The following is an 18,752-nucleotide window of genomic DNA, read 5'->3' as shown; positions in this document are numbered from 1 at the left end:
TCCAAATAATGAGAAACTAGCACATGAGTGCGACTAATTCTGACACGATATGTCTTCACCCATGAATTCTTCACTTTCGTAGTCATCGTAGCCACCAATTTGAGAGTAGTATGCATCATCGGTTTGTGCTTCATAATACTGGCCTTCATAGTCTTTAGTACCTACAAGATAGTCTAACAAAGATATTTGCAAAAATGAGTGAGTTTCAAAAGAACTCAGCAAGACAAGTTATTCCATAGCAACACAAAATAACATGATAGCAGAGCATAGCAGATGCAAGATGATATGAAACAGACAATGCATGTATGAATCTAACTCTATGTATACATATCTCTATTGGCAAACATGCTTTAAGTAATAGCACCATACTCCTCTGAGTAGGGTCCAATTCATTCTCCCTCAACCATCTCGGTATCTTGGGTTCTCCGGTTGGCAATGGGTCTTGAAACCTTCTAGGACAACCTTGGTTGGGGTTTAGGTCAACACTCTCTCACACCACCATTTGGTATAAATACTGGCGCATGTCAAGGTCAAGCCTAGCCAAATGCAAGTCATCTACTTAGTTATATCAAATCAGAGTCAGATACTTTCATTCCTCCCCTCTCAAGATCCTTTCCGGTATCCTTCTCACTAAAGTCAATGTATCGTATCGTATCTTATGGCTACAACCAACTCGGACTACGGACTCATCAACCCTATTGGTCATCCACAAATAATAAACAGGAAGCTCTCATGTCCTCTCACGGATTTTACACCGGTCTTGAGTGCCCATGCGCGCAAGTCAACTACTTACAACCCTACCAATGAATGGCCCCTCACAATGTGTTCCATGTCCTCTCACGGGTTGGTTACCAATCTTAAGCTCCCACAATCCCACATTGCTACCACGGGTTACTCAGTCTCAATACCCTTTTGAATCGGATCTGATATAACAAGGACATCCTAGCCAAACATTGCTAGACAAGCCCTAAGTATAACAACCAATAATCCTAGAAAGTGTCAAAAGGCACCATAGGAAATGTCCCATACCACTTCCACTGATGTCCAAGGACAGAAACGTCAAAAGGACATTCCCCAATTTCAAACCATACACAATCAATCACATTCCCAATTCAGTCATAACATATACAACTGATATTCCATCATATAGAAAGATAAACATATAAACATGATCAATTGAATAAGAAACTTACATGAATAAGACCTATTGTACTTGGGGTACTTACAGAAGTAATATTATAATAAGAAGATATAAGAACAACAGTGAATCCATGAAATTTTCAAATTAAAAATTAAGATTCACACAATCTATGTTAATATGGAAACAACTATCCTTACCTTAATTAGCTTCGAAGAAATTCTAAAGGAACAAGATATCAAGTCCAAAGTTAGTAAATAAACCTTAAACAATGATAAATACAACATTAGGAAAAAGCCCTAGAAGATTAGAGGTCAAACGGATCAAATCGGACAAAGAAAACCCATGTTGTCAGCCCTGGCAACTTGGTCCAATCGACCAGGCAGTCGACCAGGTGAACTGTACGTAGCAAAATTCAAAATTTTGATTCGAAACTCATCTTTTGGAATTCAAAACACTCTGAAAATTCAAAGGAACATTAGGAATAGTAATCTAAGACTAACTATGATAGATTAGACACAAACAATGATAAAAAAAAAAACTTACTAATTTGATCAAAACATAGTTTTCAATGAAAACAAACCATGGATTCAAAAGAGAAATTAGAGAGAACAAGGATTTACTCTAGATGAATATCAATAGTAGATCAGAGATGAATACTAACATGAGAATGGATTTATCATGCTAGAGAATTCAAAACAATAAGATTAAATCATGCTTTCATGAAGAATACTATGATCTCTTCTAAAAATCAAGTATGGAGATCATAGCATCATTGGAATGGCTGGAGATTCATTCTCAACTTTAGAGATTGTAGAAGAGGTGTTTGTAAGGTTGCAATACCATCTTCATAATCACAGCAATAGGATTAGATCAATATAAGAGTAAATCAATAAGAAGTATAAGAGATTACTAACCTTCATGATGAACAAGAGATGAAGAACTTGAGATCTTGCAAGAGTCCTTCAAAAACACCAAGGAGAGGTTTTGAGAGAGGGCTTCCCACGTTCTTTAGAGGTTTTAGAAACAAAATAGGCTAAGAAACACGAAGTCCTATTAAATAGAGCATCAAAACCCTAAACAGAAGATCTTCACAAATTATGTCAGCAGCTGGTCGATTGGCCTAGTCGACCAAATTTGATAGTAAGGCCAAAACAGGGACTTCAAAGCCCAAACCTCTTCAAAATCAAATGGGCTTCTCCCAACACAACAAATGACTCACCTAGCATAGAGGAATGCCTTCAAACCATGTCTAACTATGCTTTAGGTTCATCAACTAAGCTCTTCTTCATCAAGGTGCAGTTTCTTCTCTAACACTGCCAAAGTTTCCAAGTATGGAACACCATCATCAATCTCCATGGGTTTTGGGTCAAACACCATGTCTTCCACTAAGATGACCCATAATTGTCTTCTTCCTTTACTTCGGATCTTCGGACCTACAAACAACAGGGTTTTTGGGTCAAGGTTAGGGTTGGATTTCACATTTATAGCTTATATATATAGGGGAAGTTGGGTAACTTGATGCTAAAGATATTATTTATGAGGTGCCAATCTCTACCAAATGAGCAAACCCCGTGGGGTTTTTTTTCCAACATGAGATTTTCTTCACCATTTTTTCTCTTCTGCCATGGTCTTCTGGGTTCTATGTTTTTCACCCTAACACTTTAGCATGGGGAACTCCGTCTTCTTCCTACCAAAAAGAAAAAAAAAAAAAACCATCTTCTAAAGTTCAATAGGAAACATTTTTGTATGGTTTCTCATATTTTATACCATAAATGCGTGTGTAGAGAAGGGACCTTGTTTGTATTCCAACTATTTATTATATTTTCTTCATTTTGAGAATTGACAATTTTTATATATTTGAAATAGGGTATTACATAATATACCATTTAATACCATTGGGCAAAATCTAACCCACAAACTCTTCACTAAGAAGTGTTGATTTTACCAACCAAGCAACCTTGCAATGATAACTATTTATTATCTAGGCCATCTACCATTTTTTTTTTTTAAATATTGGCTGTCTACTTTCCCAACATCAAAACAAATTAATTGCCAATGAAGTTGAATCGCAAGTTTAATAAACAAAAATATCAATGTTAAATTTTATTTATTACTATCATTTTTTTGGGGGGTCATTTTTCATAAATCCTGAAACAGCGAGGCAATACAAGAAACAAAACAGGGTGGGTAAACCCACCTCACACGAGACAGCTTAAGTCGGGAGCAACCTAAACCAGAAAATTCGCTTTTTAGTTTTCTGTTGTACGAAAATAATGGAACTGAACTGAAGTAAAATCTGGACCAAGAGACATAATGTCTTCTAGAATAGCTGTTGTTGCCCATTCTATAGCATTCAGCGTTATTTCAATGCTTTAGCAAGGAAGAGAGCATCCCTGCAAGGCGTTGGCCTCCATAGAAGGTGCAGAGAAAGAGAATGCATGCCTATATCAAGCTGCAATGAACTGACCTCCATGATCCCAGATTATCACTGCACGGCCTCCTTCAATGTTAAATACTAAAGACATGAGGAATAATTTGTTTGATTCACAAAGATTAGGAAGTGGTTTTAACTTGAAAATATCCAGAACAGGCCTTTTTCTTTTTAACTGGAAATACACCGGAGAGATTTTTTTGGTGTAGATTGGGGTGCCGAGGAATAGAAAGTGGAAGCTAATTAGGAGGGTAACCATATACAGGCATATAGTATGGAAGAAATTCTGACAGCTGATCTCTTAATTTATCCAATGTTCACAGACATACAGTTAGAAAGTTGCAAAACGTTACAAGAAAAAATAAAAAAAGAGAAGAAACCAAAGCAAAATCCTCTGCCCCAATACAAAATCTATGAGGGGATTCACAAGAAACAAGCTCATGCTTCAGCATTACTTGGTTCACAAACCGAAACAGGATGTGTGAGTCGGTGACTGAAAGAACCACACAATCTCCCATGAAAGCACCCTTCAGCAAAGCAAGACTCAACATAGCGAAAGATTTGGGTGAACTATACATAGTGGAAAACTGGACATTGGGTCTCAACGATTCTAAGCCCAGATTATAATTAACAACCAAGTGTACAACAAGGAGGCAGTTCTATATTTTCAAATTCTTTAGATAGGACAATAAATAACAACAATGATGATACAAACTCTATCATCACCAAAAAGCTGGTTTCTACCCCAAAAAATGTTAGCATCTTGATTGCAGGCTGAGGTTGAAGAAGCCATCAGTCACAGAACTGCAGGGAAAATGTGCCCCCAGATAACTTCAAGAAATTCAATGTTAGGTGATGAGTCAAGCATACAGCACTTCTAACTTTTGTGATAATCCATCAACTGCTTCATCATTTTCAGCTATTGCTTCTTCCTGTAGAGAAAGTGAAGGCATTAAGAACACGTCTTTAAAAGAAATTTGCAACTGATAAGTATTTCTCTTCAATTAATTATTGGTTTCTAATAGCAGCTTCAGATGCTGTCAAATATAGTTAACTATTCTCGATGACAACCGTTTACTTAGATGTAATTCCATTCATGATGGAAAAGCAGTCTCACACAATTCTTAAAAGCTGCCCATCTTTTTCCTTATTTATTATTCTTTTTTTACGGTAGGTTTTTTTTTTTTTTTGGGGGGGGGGGGGGGGCGCAGGATGCCCATATTGTAACTTAATCCGTATTTTTGTATGAAGTTCAAACTAGGAATTATGCTGCAGCTGGGCTTCATCAACCACCAGCTATACATATAAATTCATTTGAATGAAATAAAAAATAATGCAAATGAAAAGACAAACTTTAAGCAGCGCACTTTACCTCAGTTTTAGTTCTGCTTTTTACCACAACACACTTGGAAGCACTTATGCTAGCACTCTTCAACAGGCTACGAGCACTGTAGTTTGGTTTGCTTATGCCATCCTGTGAAGCAGATGCATCCCCATTTTCATTTTCTGATCCCTCAGATTGCTGTGGGGGGCTTTGTGTGCGAGCAACTGAAGCAGCAGTTCGTGTTTCAAAATTGTCATTTTCGTCAGAAGCTGCATTTTTTGGTGCGCAGACCCGTTCTCTGAGTAGAAATGGGAACAAAAGATAAACACAAGATCCAGTAAAAGAAAAAGAAGTGCAGCCATAATCATGACTCCTCACATCACGTTACCTAGGCAAGGATGCATGTTGCCTCTGAAGTGGAGTGCTTCTTTCTCCTTTACCATAATGCTCCTCAAGATGGGCAAATTGTCGCTTAAATCGATCAACTCCACTGGGTAACAAAGACATCAGATTTAGTACTTGAAATTCAGCATCCAAAGTATCTAGCGGGAGGGACTCACTTTTGATTGTTATCACAAGAGACTATTCTGAAAATATATTCATTAAGCTGCTGTTATACATCCTAAAAGCTACATGACAATACAGTGGTACTGATGCTCATGTTAGGTCACAAGTAAAGGTCAGAGAAAATCATCTAAAATAGGGCTGGAGTAATGATGTGTTGTCATTCAGTTGCAAAGCAATCTAATATTTCAATGAAATTCAGAGCTAGACCACCAGCTTCACATAAACACATCGACAAAATGAATCTCAGTACTGCTCTCTTTATTATTGAAGAGAGCAAAGGCCACTGTGTTGACAATAATAGCAAGTCTGTACCTTTTGTCTCGGTGTTGTTATCACAAACATAGGTTAGGCATATGGTTCTTTGGATGGCTCACATAGGACCATGTGCTAATTTTTTTGATCAAAATTCAATCATATATTTCCATGTATCGATCACTTGTATTTTCAGCTGCCATTTGTTTCAACATTTAGTTGCTACGTGTGTTCTTATTTTGTATTTCTTGGTCACCCTCATAACTTAGCAACCAGCTGTCATTGGCTAGGATTTTGAAGATTTTTGCAGACAATTGAACCGATGAGGACATCTGCCCCATCGGAGTCTTCAGGTTGCTATTTTGTTACCCCTTATTTTCTGAGAATTCTGCCAACTTTCTGTTAAGCAGATAAACCAGAGGTGCTGCTGTCTTTTCCCTCTGTAGTTAGACATTAATCGAAGGTGCTGAAATCCTTGTCAAGAGACTAAAGAGTAGATTACTTTTCCATCAACACGAGGTTGAGAAAACCACAGATGTTTGGCATATGCTACGCCAAACTGATAGAGGCCAGACCTCAGTATATTACTGGTAATTTTACCAAACAGTCACGGGTTCAAATCAAGAAACAGCCTCTCTATGTAACAGGAGTGAGAATATATACCTTATGATCGTCCCAGACCCCACAGTGCTGTAAGCCTTGTGCACTGGGATATAACAAGTCCTTTTTTATACCAACCTAATAACACTTTTTTCTTTGAAAATATATGTTTTTTCCATGCAAAGAAAATAATATATGCGAAGTAATAAGACCTGAATCTTTTAACTCAATTTGCAGAGAGAGCAATAAAAGAAAATTCAAAGCGTTGATTGTCGAACACTCTATATAGGATTCACTGTGAGGCTATGACCAGGAAGAATAAAACATACTTCCACACACTGATAGGACAATGCCTGGAAACGGCAACTTGCATTTGTTTGCATAATCATGGAAACCAGAGTATTTCAAACCTTCAGCAATATAAAAACACTGTATATGTAATATCCTCAACCAAAGATTACAAAAAGAGAGGATGATACATATCCATGTGGTGGATCCACATAGTATACCAAAAGACAACAAAAAGGAAGGTGCTAACGATGTTCAATAAGCACGAGAGTTATTCCAAATTATAAAGCTTCAAACCTATTATGACTCCAGTTGAAGTTTGCGATTCCTAGGAGCAAGTCCTAGTGGCAACTGCCAAGGCAGTTTCCTGAATGCTTCTTAGTTGTTAAATTTCAAGTTTAACTTCTTGTAGTTCTGCCGTCACTTAAGTGGGGGCAGATTTGGTTTATTATGCATTTCAAATCCATTACAAATTTAGTACCGCAAGTAGCTGAAATACTCTCTGTTGCAGGTTTTCCTTCGTAAAAACTTGTGACAGGCTGCTCTCGTCTCATCTTCATTCTTCTTTCTCAATTTTTTGGGTACTAGGCTGATTACAGGTTCTGAAATTCTTACATGGTACCAGAGCATCTGTAATCAGCTTAGGGGTTGATTCTTCTCTCTTGACTGCTCAGTTTTTTTTCTCTCCTTATTTTCTTACCTGGCATGCAGCCACCCTTCACTGCCTTTCATGTATTAGGATCCGACTTTGGCAACTAATGAGGTGATCCCCACATCCACCATCCATGCTATGGAATCCCTTTTTAGTGTTTTCCTTTGGAAGGGTCAAGAAGCCTCGCACTTCCTTCATCCTATTAGTTGGCCGGCCATCTGCCGTCCAAAATCCGAAGGTGGCCTAGGAATTTGTTGTATACTTGATGTTAATATGGCATGTCTCCTTAAATTCATCTGGAAAATCGCTTCCAAGCAGGATTCCATTTGGGTCAATTGGGTCTACTCCTACCCTCCTTTGGGTCTACCACCATCCCTTCCAAACCTTCTTGGGTTTATAGAAAGCTCCTTCTGCTGAGACCGCGTGCTCTCTCTGCGATCTCCATCCATATTTCCACGGCTCCTCAACCTCCTTTTGGCTTGATCCATGGCAATGGGTATTCTCTTCACTCTCCTTGGCCCTCACACTGTCTATGAAACCTGCATCCCCAAGTCCACCCATCTTTCCTCTTTCATCTATGTTGGCTCTTGGTCCCCCCCTCCCCCACCCTAGTCTCACACAAGTCTAGGATTCACTTCCTAAGCTTTTGGATTCCCCTCACAACCTAATTGTTTGGCTCTCGTCCCCCCACCAAAAATTTCTCCACTACTTCAGCTTGGAACCTCCTTCGTTCCCCTTCCCCCTAGGCCCCAACCCCCTTGGCCCCCATTGGTTTGGTTTAAAGGACATATTCCGCATCACTCCAGCCCTAAACCTTGCTCTCCTTACCCAATCCTTCCTTATTGGTAGTCATATCCTAGTTAGCCCCAATTGCATCCTTTGTTGGAATGGTTTAAGGACCTTGAGCACATTTTCTTCTCTTGCCCTTTCTCCAACCCCCTTTTGGGAAAAGCCATTGCCTCTATTTGTCTCGTTCGCGCCATTCTTTTGATTTTGCTCAAGATTGGTCTTGGGTTTTGAGAAATTTTTCAGGTTCCTCCATTTGCGACTGGATTGGCAAGCTTGTCGTATGTGCCACTATCCATTATCTATGGTGAGAGCACAATCTTAGAAGATGGACTTCTAAATCCTACTCTATTGACATGATTTGGAATGCCATTTGTTTCAATGTTTCTGCTAGGCTCCTTCTATTCCCCATCCCCCTGTTGGTGATACCCCAAGGAACAAGCTCATTGTTGTCTCCTAGGGTCTTTGCTCCTCGTTCTGGTCTACTTCTTGAAGGCTGCCCCTCCCCCTTTTCATCCTTTGTTCTTTCTTGGCTTTTAATTTAATTATTTAGTCATCCAAAGAAGAAGAACAAAAATTAATGAGTTGATCCCTTCACATATCTAATACTACTACAAAGCCCCAGAGGACTGGGATTACTATTTGCTTCAAGGCAAGATCTAATATACGGTTCAGATCCAGCACAAGCCTACTGCCGTTACTGATCCAGTGCACGTATTTTGTTTTTGGTTTTCTCGTCTTTTTTTTTTGGGGGGGGGGGGGTTAAAAACCCAGGAAAAAGCTAACTAAAACAAACTTGCTAGTGAAGTGTCTGCCTTGACAATCTCCTCAAGCTCTTGATGGATCCAGAATGAAATGCGCAGGATTCTCCAATGTGATTGGTCTCCTCACAATCCAGTCAGCAGCGGTGTCGCATTCTCTATAAATATGTTTAAATCGTATGGTCTCAAATGAACCAGCCAACTTCTTGATCTCCCAAGCCAATCAAGCCAGTCTCCCTAGTGCTTTATTTTTCTACTGAAGATGAATATCTACACGATCGAAGAGACCTCTAGGATGTAATCTTTTTCTTCATTGATAGATTAATCCAATCTGCACCATAGAAGACCCCTGATTTGTGCAAAAGGCAGTGCAATAGCAGGAAATTGTATGTGTTTTACCCCCCCCCCCAAAAAAAAAAAAAAAAAAGCGTGTAATATTCCTACCCCTATATATAAAAAAGCGTCTTTGTACCAAAAAAAAAAAAAAAAAAAAAAAAAAAAAAAAAAAAAATAAATAAAAAAGAGGAAGAAGAAAGAAGAAGAAGAAAAAGAAAGAGGAGCCTCTATTTGGACTGCAAGAGATAACTATTATTTTCTATTTTTTATGCTATAAGATCTTGCTGCAAGATACTACTTCTGCCTTGTTTTATTGAATACTTCTGCTGTGGAAGACTCTGTTGATGCCATATTGGATTCGGCTGCAAGATATACTACGGCTGCCCCTGTTTTATTGAATTTTTCAAAGCTAAAAATTTTTGTTGATGCCGTATTACCTTCCCTATTGCTTTTATTACTGTATTCAACTAATACAACTATTTCGGAAATTTCTTTTGAATGCTACGGTTACTTTGTTTACCAGAATCGACTTTAAAAAAAATTGTGCTATTGCTTCTCTTACTGGTTTTGAGCAATACAAGTGCTTGGGAAATTTCTTCTGAATGATACAGCTTCTCTGTTTCCAGAATCAACTTTAAAAAAAATTGTGCAATTCTTCTGATGGACTATTATAAGGATCATTTGTTCTACTGCCCTATTCATCAGAATCAACATCAATCTCTATTCTTCCTAGTAAATAAGGAGGGTTGCTTTGTGATTGATAATACTCAGATCTCGTTGTGAATGGTAAAGGTGCTACTAGTGTAGATTACTAGCTGTCCTATATCATCAGATAAATAGGACCTTGTTTTATCTGCTACCCCACTGGTTAAGTAATTTTCTGAGTTAATTTACTTTTACTTTTTTTATAATTTACTACTATTATGTTATGACCTATGGACATTGGAGCTGCACATTTTATCTTCTTTTGTGGAGGTTCCTCTCTACTGCTGGAAATGTTATTGTCATACTCATGGATGGTTGGTTCAACATGAAGATTGTTTACTTAAGTTCCTATTGATTTTCTCCTGGAGTTAAGTTCTTTCTTTTTTAATATGTCCTTGTTATTCCATGCTGGAGCCCTACTTTTGTACGCTCCAGCTTGAAGGAGAGTGTTGAAGTTTCGATTGCTAGGAGCAAGTCCTAGTGGCGAATGCAAGGTGCAGAGTGTTTTAGTTTCGATTGCTAGGAGCAAGTCCTAGTTGTGAATGCAAGGTGCAGAGTGTTTTAGTTTCAATTGCTAGGAGCAAGTCCTAGTGGCGACTGCAAGGGCAGTCTTTGGAATGCCTCTCTGTTGTTAGATTAGGTTTATTTCAAGTTTAACAACTTCCAATTCTGCCGTCACTTAAGTAGGGGCAGATTTGGTTTTTTGTGTATTTCAAATATAATATATATCTAGTACTTGCAATTAGCAGAAATACTCTCTATTGCAGGCTATCCTTCAATAGGCTGCTCTCATCTCTTCTTCATTCTTCTTCTTCTTTCTCAATTTCTTTCAGCCCCTAGGCTGATTACAGCTTCTGAAATTCAAACCAGAAAGTTGAATAAATAATCAGTTTCGTAAGCATCTAAGTTGATAATATCTTGTAGTATTTTCTACATATCAAACCTAAATACCTAGCATAGGAAATGACAACAGTACAAATTCACCAAGAACAATGGGAAACTCAGTTTTAAGGCAAAGCACAAATAGATATCTAACCTTGGATACATGAAGCTAGTTTGGTCTGCACCTCGAAGGTATTCCTGCAGCATCTGTGGATGATACTCTAAAATCTGTTTACTTTTAAAAGAAAATCCATTATAAGCAACAGTTTAGGAAAATCTGTAGTCCTCTAAATGCAAGAAAACAATCAAGCAGTATGGTCGTACCTCTCGGTAGATCAACTCCCTTACATCATCCTTTGCCAGCTTCCTTCTTTCAAACTCAAACTCCAGTTTTGAAATGGCTTGTGTTGATGGTTCACGATCTACATTTGCCAATCCATGAAAATATGGATCGGCTAAGGCCTGCAGAAACAAGCAACATCAATATCAGGAAACAGAACGACTTGAATATGAGTAGACTATCAAAATTTAAGCATATCAAACTATCGAAGTTACTAAATCTTACCTCTTCAGCAGTGGGGCGATCCTTAGGATCAAATGCAAGCAAACGCTCAAGTAAACGAAGAGCCAAAGGATCTACACCAGGGAACTTCTGTGAGAAGGGAACTGGAGGTTTTTTTCGCATGCTACTTAAATATCTTCTAGCCTTTTCATTCCGAATCTGCAAACATGAAAAGTAAAATGATGAGAAAAAAATAAATATCTTAAGTCTATATATATAGGTTAAAAGGACACTGGATGTGCGTCTCTTTCATGTTGACAGAACAGAATGTACCCTACCCCCCTAAAATGATAAGACAGGCCTACTATTTGGGTTCTACACCAAACCCACCCCCACCCCCAAAAGAAAAACAGCTGGGTCCCATCCCATACTGTACTCCACAGTCACCATATGAGATATCAAAAGGAGATATCTACAATAATTTGAAAAAGCAGCAGCACTTCAATATAAGAACTCATGAGCAAACAATAAAAGAACCGCACCACCAAGAAAGCATATAAGTAAAAATAGAAGAGAGAACCAACCCTTGCAATGGATTCAGGAGGAGGAGTTCCTAGTAAATCAGTCATGAGATCCAATTGATGCACCACATTCTTCCCAGGAAAAAGTGGTTTTCCCGTAAGCATTTCTGCAAATATGCACCCTATGCTCCAAATATCAATTGCAGGAGTATACTGCAAAATACACAGAATTAGAGCAGCATGACCAGAAACATAATCCAAATCATCCAGAATTTTAGATTTCAGAAGTAACGCTATAACAGAAAACATCTTGAAATGAATCTTGACGCCAGAAAGAAATGAAAATAACATCAAATCTGATTTTAAAATTTTATCATGCAATGACTGCAATGTTTTCATTGTTCTAAAAACGGAAAGAAAATGATCCATAGGCCAAAGTCATACATCGGCAACATGTAGTATTGAATGTATCATACTGCATTCTACACATTATGCTCTCCAAGAATGCCATTTAACTGTTTTAGAGCTTAACTATAAGCTACAAAATCTGACATTTTTGCTAATGCATATTCAGTTCCTTGGGAGATGGAAAGATACAAGAGGAATTCAATGTCATAATATATTCAAAAGTTTAGGGGAGACTCGGGGAAACTACATCCCCTATCTCAGGATATGAAAAACATAGAATTTCGTGGTGAAGTTCAGAAGTTGGAAAGGTACTTTGGGAGAACACAATATATTCTCTTATAAGTGAATGGCAGAAAGGAAAGCTAAAGAAAACAAAGGCCTCAGTAGACCTGCATAACTTTCAAGACAAGTACTGAAGGGGTGGTAAAAGAAGAGGAAGAAATTCAAGATGTAATCTCAGAGTTTGCATGGGAGAGGGTAAATCACATGACACACTCAATTTGACCAACCCAAGTGCTTTGTGTTTCCAATCTGTCTCAGCAACGTAATTATAAGGAATCTAGCAGGGATGTATTCTTTATTTTTTGTGGGATATAGGCTACAGTTCACTGAACTGGAGCAATCTGCACAGGAAAACCCTAAACAGAAGCTGCTTGTCAATGGTTGCTTCTACCAATTCTATAGCCAGCCCAATTTCTCAACAGGAGGACCAAGTATACAACTTCCTTTTTGTTGGGCAGCCCCCCCTGGGGGGCTGAGGTAGTAAAAGGAGATCTTGTACAGTGGAAACTACCACAGGGTAAAGGGGAACACAGAACATAGAGAGCTATGCGTCAGCACAGAACAGCTTCATTGAATTTCCGTATATCCATCAACATCTACTGCTCGAAGGAACAAGACCTTAAATGAAAAGGTGAAAATAAAATTAATTAGATTTTAGAGAATGGTTGCAGATCATAGTGGGAGATGGAAACAGGTGGCAGTAGAGGGGAGGCAGGGATACTTGCAAGGTAGAGATAGACGGCAGTAAAGGAGAAGTAGGGATGGTTGCATGTGGTAGCAGGAGACAGGAATTTGCAAGTGGCATCGAGTAATAAGGATCAAAGGATGTAAAGCTTGTGATGGAGGATGAAGTAGGGATTTTTAGGTAATTGAGGACTTTGATCCGGGTTAACTTCTCCAGTATTTGTTGCCCATCACCTGCATCTTCCACTTCTCCAGTGTCTGCAATGTCACAAACTCTTCCCCTACTGCTGCTCAACAGAGAAGACAATGGCTGAAAGGGAAAGGGTAGAATGGACTATTCACTACTCTATAAGGGTGGTTTAAACATTTACAAAGTGATTACCCTATGATGTCAGCATCAAACATTGAGTAACAGCTTGGCTACTTTGTTAGGAATCTTAAAGTCAGGGGTTGTGCAAGTAATTGTTTCAAAAGCTGGGTTTACTACTAATTTCCCTGAAAAAAAATGCTTGAGCATCCTTCATGTAAGTATTTAGGCAACCACACCCCCCTCCACCAACTTGGTTATCTCATCACCCTGACAACTATAGGTTCTGCTACCAAATTGGAGAGTACCAGTCAGAGAAGAGGAAGTCTTCTTAGATTTAATCTCAAAGTTGAAAGGGTGAGAAAAATACATGAAACTTCGAGCAAACGAAGCACTTTTTAATTCAAAATCTGTCTCCCCAGCATGAGCAAACCAAAAACTTTTTATTTCAATTCTCTCTCCAGCGTTGGATTACTGGGTCAGTAAACAAAAATCAAAAGACTCTTAACTAGATTCTAAAACTGAATTTAACTTGCAAGTGAACTCTATCTTCTGATCTCCAATTCCAATGTAATCATTCAAAACAAAGCATAAAAGGCATATCTAGTGCGTAAAACATGTTAAAATAAAACAAATAAAAAAAAATAAAGACCAACCAAACTAATTTCAACGCTTATTACACCAAAAATGTGGGTTGGGCTGATTCCATCTGGGTATGGGTTCAGGCACCAAACCCAATCATGCTGCTGATCCAACCAATCAAGTGGGTTAAAGTTCCATCTTTTTCTTATTAGCTTTTTGACCTCATATGGGTATCTCCAAGTGTAAACATTACCAATGTAACATGGGACGCACATATGATGGCCATTCCAATTTAAAGCAAATTCCACAATGATTCTTGAATTTTAAAGACAAATGCAGTATATGATGGCAGAAATCAATAATTTATTACCAATCGAGCAAATCTCATAAACTCTGACCAAAAACATAAAAGAAGACTCTTACTTTAGAAAAAAAAGAGCCACACAGTTCAGGAGCACGATACCATCGGGTTGCCACATAATCCTTCAAAAACATAAAGAAAAATAATCAGCACATATTGGTGAGGAATGATGCTACACGAAAAAGCCAGAATTATACAACATGTAATTGAGGAATAAAAATAATCTAACAATAACCCATTACAGAGACTGTTAATAGAATAATAAAATTCATTTGGTTATTTTCAAAACAAAGCTACATACAGTCCAGAAGATGGCAGATGGGGCATCATTGAATGACACACGAGCAAGCCCAAAATCACAAATCTTCAATTTGCAGTCAGCATTAGCAAGGATGTTTTTCGGTTTCAAATCTCGATGAAACACATTTGCTGCAGGAGAAAAGTTAAGTTTAACAATGACAATGAATTAATGATGTTGTAAAAGTCAAAGGAGCCACGATATTGAAATCAACCACTTACCTGTATGGATATATTTTAGAGCTCGAAGAAGTTGGTATAAGAAAAACTGATAATGTTCAGGGGTAAGATCATCATTAGCCTTAATTACTTGGTGAAGATCAGATTCCATCAACTCAAAAACAACATATATATCTTTAAATTCTCTTCGAGATGGAGGAAGCATTATATGCTTTATTTCTACAATGTCTGGATGCCGCAGCAATCGCAGAAGCTTGATTTCTCTCAAGATGCGTGTAGCATCAGAAACATGCTCAAACACATCATTGATCTTCTTAATTGCAACCCTCTCGCCGGTGTGAGAATCAATTGCAGACCCAACAACTCCATAACTACCTTTCCCGACAACCTCTTGTATTTGGTATTGACTGGCCTCACCATACTCTGTGAAGAACTCAGTATCAATCATGTTCTGAAAAAAACAAAACCATCATCAGTAATTACATTAACTTGGAAATGAGTAAATAAACTCGTTGCAGGAGCAGTATGAGAAAAAAGGGAATGAAACAGGAAATCAGTGTTCCAGTGCCATCAAGGGGCAGGAATAAGCAAGAATTTACAACTCCTTCCACTCGCCTCCCCAACCCTGAACCCACCAAAAATGTGAAAAACAAAAGAGAAAGAAGGAACAAATACCCTGAAGCCCCAAAATTGATATGTTAATCAGCAAGAAATTAAAGCGTAATAATTTTAAGCTGCTGATCCCACTAAGGTGTTGTACCAGGGGAAAAAAAGATCCCACCAAGGTGAAGCAGTAAATGATAGCATGATCCATCCCCCTCCATCTTCGAAGAAAATTGGAAAAAGGGGGTAAAAACGATAGCTGTTTAGCCGTTTAGACCACAAAACAAGGATGCCAAGCAGCTCCAATAACTTTGAAGGATATGTAGATTTTAAATTATCTAGCAAAAGAAAGTACAATTTTATGCCACTTGAGCAAATTGAAAACCTAAACAAACAGCAATATGAATGATTTAGTTAGAAATTCACCACTTTTTTTGTCAGGAAAAAATAATTGACATCTCTGAGCCCTAAAAGTTTCAAACTCTCTCGAGGAAAGAAAAAAAATTGGCGGGGATTGTACGGAGTTTTGTTCAGTACATCAATCAAGTTCCTGACTGGTCTTCCAAATAGAATTTCAAATTCGGTTGGGACTGCGGGAGGGGATCCTGTTGAGAGCTTACAGGTTCCAGTATCGTATTAAGGACAGGGCGTGATGAGGAATTTGTCGTCGAACGAAGTGAAGACAAGAGAAGAAACAGCACCTCAGAGGCTCAGATAATAATTAGATTAAACAGAAATGACCAATCAGAGGCTACATCGTTGCCTTTATACTATTTGAACTCAGAATAGCGAACCCGCTCGAATTACACATTTACAATTTGAATTAAAATCATAGATTTCGCAAGAAAATAAGCAGCATTAGAATTACCTCACCCTATTGTACGCCCCTTAAAGTTGAACGGCATAAAATGGAAATGAAGAACAAAAATCGAGTAATATCAAAAGAATGAATATTTAAAAAGGAGATAGGCAGATAGCTTCTGAAAGAAGATCTTTATCAACTCATCTGATGAGGTCATAATGCAGGCAACGAAAAAATGACTTTCTTTTTTTTTTTCTAACCAAAATTTCAATAAAATTATCGGAACTAAAAGAGAAGGAAAAAAAAGAGAGACGATAATCAAAGAAAATTAACAAATAAAATCAGACCGATGGTCAAAATAATTTTCCTGAATCCAATCTCCAAATTTTTAGTCTTTAGCCATTCCTGATGCCAGTTAAATAATAAAAACCCTGTTCTCAAACGAAGGAAAAAAATGCTGAAAACAGTACCACGGATCTGAGAGAACGGTGGGGATATGGATCTAAAAATATAGAAGGGGTAAAGGAAATAAAAAGAAAACCTTCTTTTGAGGATCCATGTTTGGAAGTCTGGTAGTACGCTTGGGGACTTTGATGACCTTCAAACCAGAGAAATCGAAGTCTTCGACGATCTTAAGCTCACCAGGGTCGTCGTCTTCGTCTTCGTCTTGGTGATGTTGTGGATGATGATGATCTGATATTGTCGTTGATGTTGGAATTGAAGTTGTTGTTGATTCAGGTTGAGCGTGGTCTTCGGCTAAGACTACACGATGAACGGCGTTGTCATCACAATTATTATTAGCATTAGAAACGGAAAAGCGACGATGGAACCAACGACGAAATCCATCCGCTAGAGTTCCTCCCCCCATATGAAGCTTCCGATCGATACGCTATGGCCTTTCGCTCGCAGCATTGCCCGATTTCCCCCCTCTATTTCCTCACACTGTTCCACGCGCTCTCTCTTCCTTGGTGGTGGTCTCTCTTCTGTCTTGAGCTGTGCTAGAGCTGTGGCAGTGATGATGACTAATTCATAGAGCAGAAATGGAAACAGTGAAAAAAACCAGAGATTTCAGACTTGCTTGTCTTGTTTAATTCCGGAAATTTCAAGCTTTCAACTATTGTGACTGAAAGTTGGACCCACAAGTGCGATGAGATCTTTGGAACACTGGATTAGAATCTCATCATGTCCCTTTCGCAAGTAAATCTTAACCTTGTTTTACCGAAAGGAAAAAAAGGTCAACCTTTAAAATACTTTTAACAGGGAAAGAAAAAGATTTAACAAAAAAACCGTTTCATTTAACAGAACTATCTAAAAATTGAGTTTGCATTTAGGGCATGTTTGGATACTTGAATTCGGAGAAAACTTAGAGATTTTAAATTTATAAAGTCATGGTTCATGAAATTTAAACTGGTTCATGAAATTAACTGGTTAGCCTAAATCTTTAGAATGAAATCAGTAGATTTCATCTTAAAAAAACATCTATGGAGTCATGATTTAAATGTTTAATGCTTCTATGATAGGTATGAAATCTCTGGATTTCACCTTATACCCATAAATATATAAATTCATGTTTCTAGTATAAAAAGGTGAATCCCTAGATTTTATGAATCCAGGGATTCACACAGCCAAACAGGTATTTATTTCCCATTTATGAATCCAGAGATTTCAAATCTATGGATTCATGTAACCAAACAGTGCTTATAAAACTAACAAAAATAGTGATTTTTCATTCCATTGAATATTTTTATACCTAAAATTGATCTGGATTCATGTAACTAAATAGATCCTTATAAAACTAACAAAAATAGTGATTTTTCATCCCTTTGAATATTTTTATACCTAAAATTGATCTGGATTCATGTGACCGTTTAGATGGTATCCAAATTTTCTCTTATTTTTCGGTGCAAAAGAACGGATGATTTTTATTTTTTTATTATTATTATTTTTTTTTAATAACGAGTTTAGAGAACAAGGTATGAAGCGTTATCGGGTCGTTTGTCGATCGTGTGGATTATGGATATATGGACCCAAAAAAACATAAAAAATGATACTTGTAGACTTTTGTGGGTGGATATATGGAAATTTAGCTTTTATATAGGATAAAGCGGTAATATCTAATATATTTATTATGGCTTTATTATTTTCTTTGTGAGATGGTTTCACACGAAAACTAATAGGATAACGTATTTGCCCTCTTTTATTTTATTTATTATTATTATTATTTTTTTTTAAATCGAGCTGGTTCTAGCATTAAATTCACCAGAACCCACCTTTTCTTGAGAAGACTATTTTTTTTTTTTTCTTTTGTTTTCTTGAGAAGACTATGTCTTTTTTGGTAACCCTAGAAGATAAAGTCAGTTCTACAATAAAGTGATAAACCTGGGTGGCATATTTATTAATATTTTAAAAAAAAAAATTCCTTTGATAGAATTGTATCATTCCCTTGTTCATAGTTTACACTATGAAATCTATATGGGTTATTGTTGAAAATGAAAATT

The 18,752-nt window shown here is 37.6% G+C and overlaps 1 protein-coding gene across 4 annotated transcripts; it reads right to left on the bottom strand.

Moving 5' to 3' along the window:
- Positions 1-3,689: 3,689 nt before the first annotated feature.
- On the bottom strand, positions 3,690-17,356 carry LOC149024866 (mitogen-activated protein kinase 9-like). Of its 4 annotated transcripts, none has more exons than XM_089145056.1 (11): positions 16,321-16,775; positions 14,892-15,300; positions 14,674-14,801; positions 14,435-14,494; positions 11,812-11,961; positions 11,291-11,446; positions 11,050-11,187; positions 10,880-10,953; positions 5,285-5,386; positions 4,945-5,194; positions 3,690-4,504 (listed from the first exon to the last, which is right to left on the bottom strand). In XM_089145056.1, exons 2-11 carry the CDS (start codon positions 15,295-15,297, stop codon positions 4,433-4,435), a joined length of 1,536 nt encoding a protein of 511 aa, XP_089001182.1. In that variant the 5' UTR covers positions 15,298-15,300; positions 16,321-16,775; the 3' UTR covers positions 3,690-4,432. The 4 variants fall into 4 exon arrangements, with proteins under 4 accessions (XP_089001182.1, XP_089001183.1, XP_089001181.1 ...); XM_089145057.1 differs by lacking the exon at positions 16,321-16,775 and adding an exon at positions 16,073-16,271; XM_089145055.1 differs by lacking the exon at positions 16,321-16,775 and adding an exon at positions 15,879-16,066.
- Positions 17,357-18,752: the final 1,396 nt, after the last annotated feature.

Source organism: Hakea prostrata, chromosome 2 (genome assembly GCF_041222555.1).
Source record: "Hakea prostrata isolate BN-2017 chromosome 2, UWA_Hpros_2, whole genome shotgun sequence".
In the NCBI taxonomy this organism is placed as follows: Eukaryota; Viridiplantae; Streptophyta; class Magnoliopsida; order Proteales; family Proteaceae; genus Hakea; species Hakea prostrata.
The sequence above is the reverse complement of the archived record's forward strand: the minus strand, read 5'-3'. Positions and strand labels throughout refer to the sequence as shown.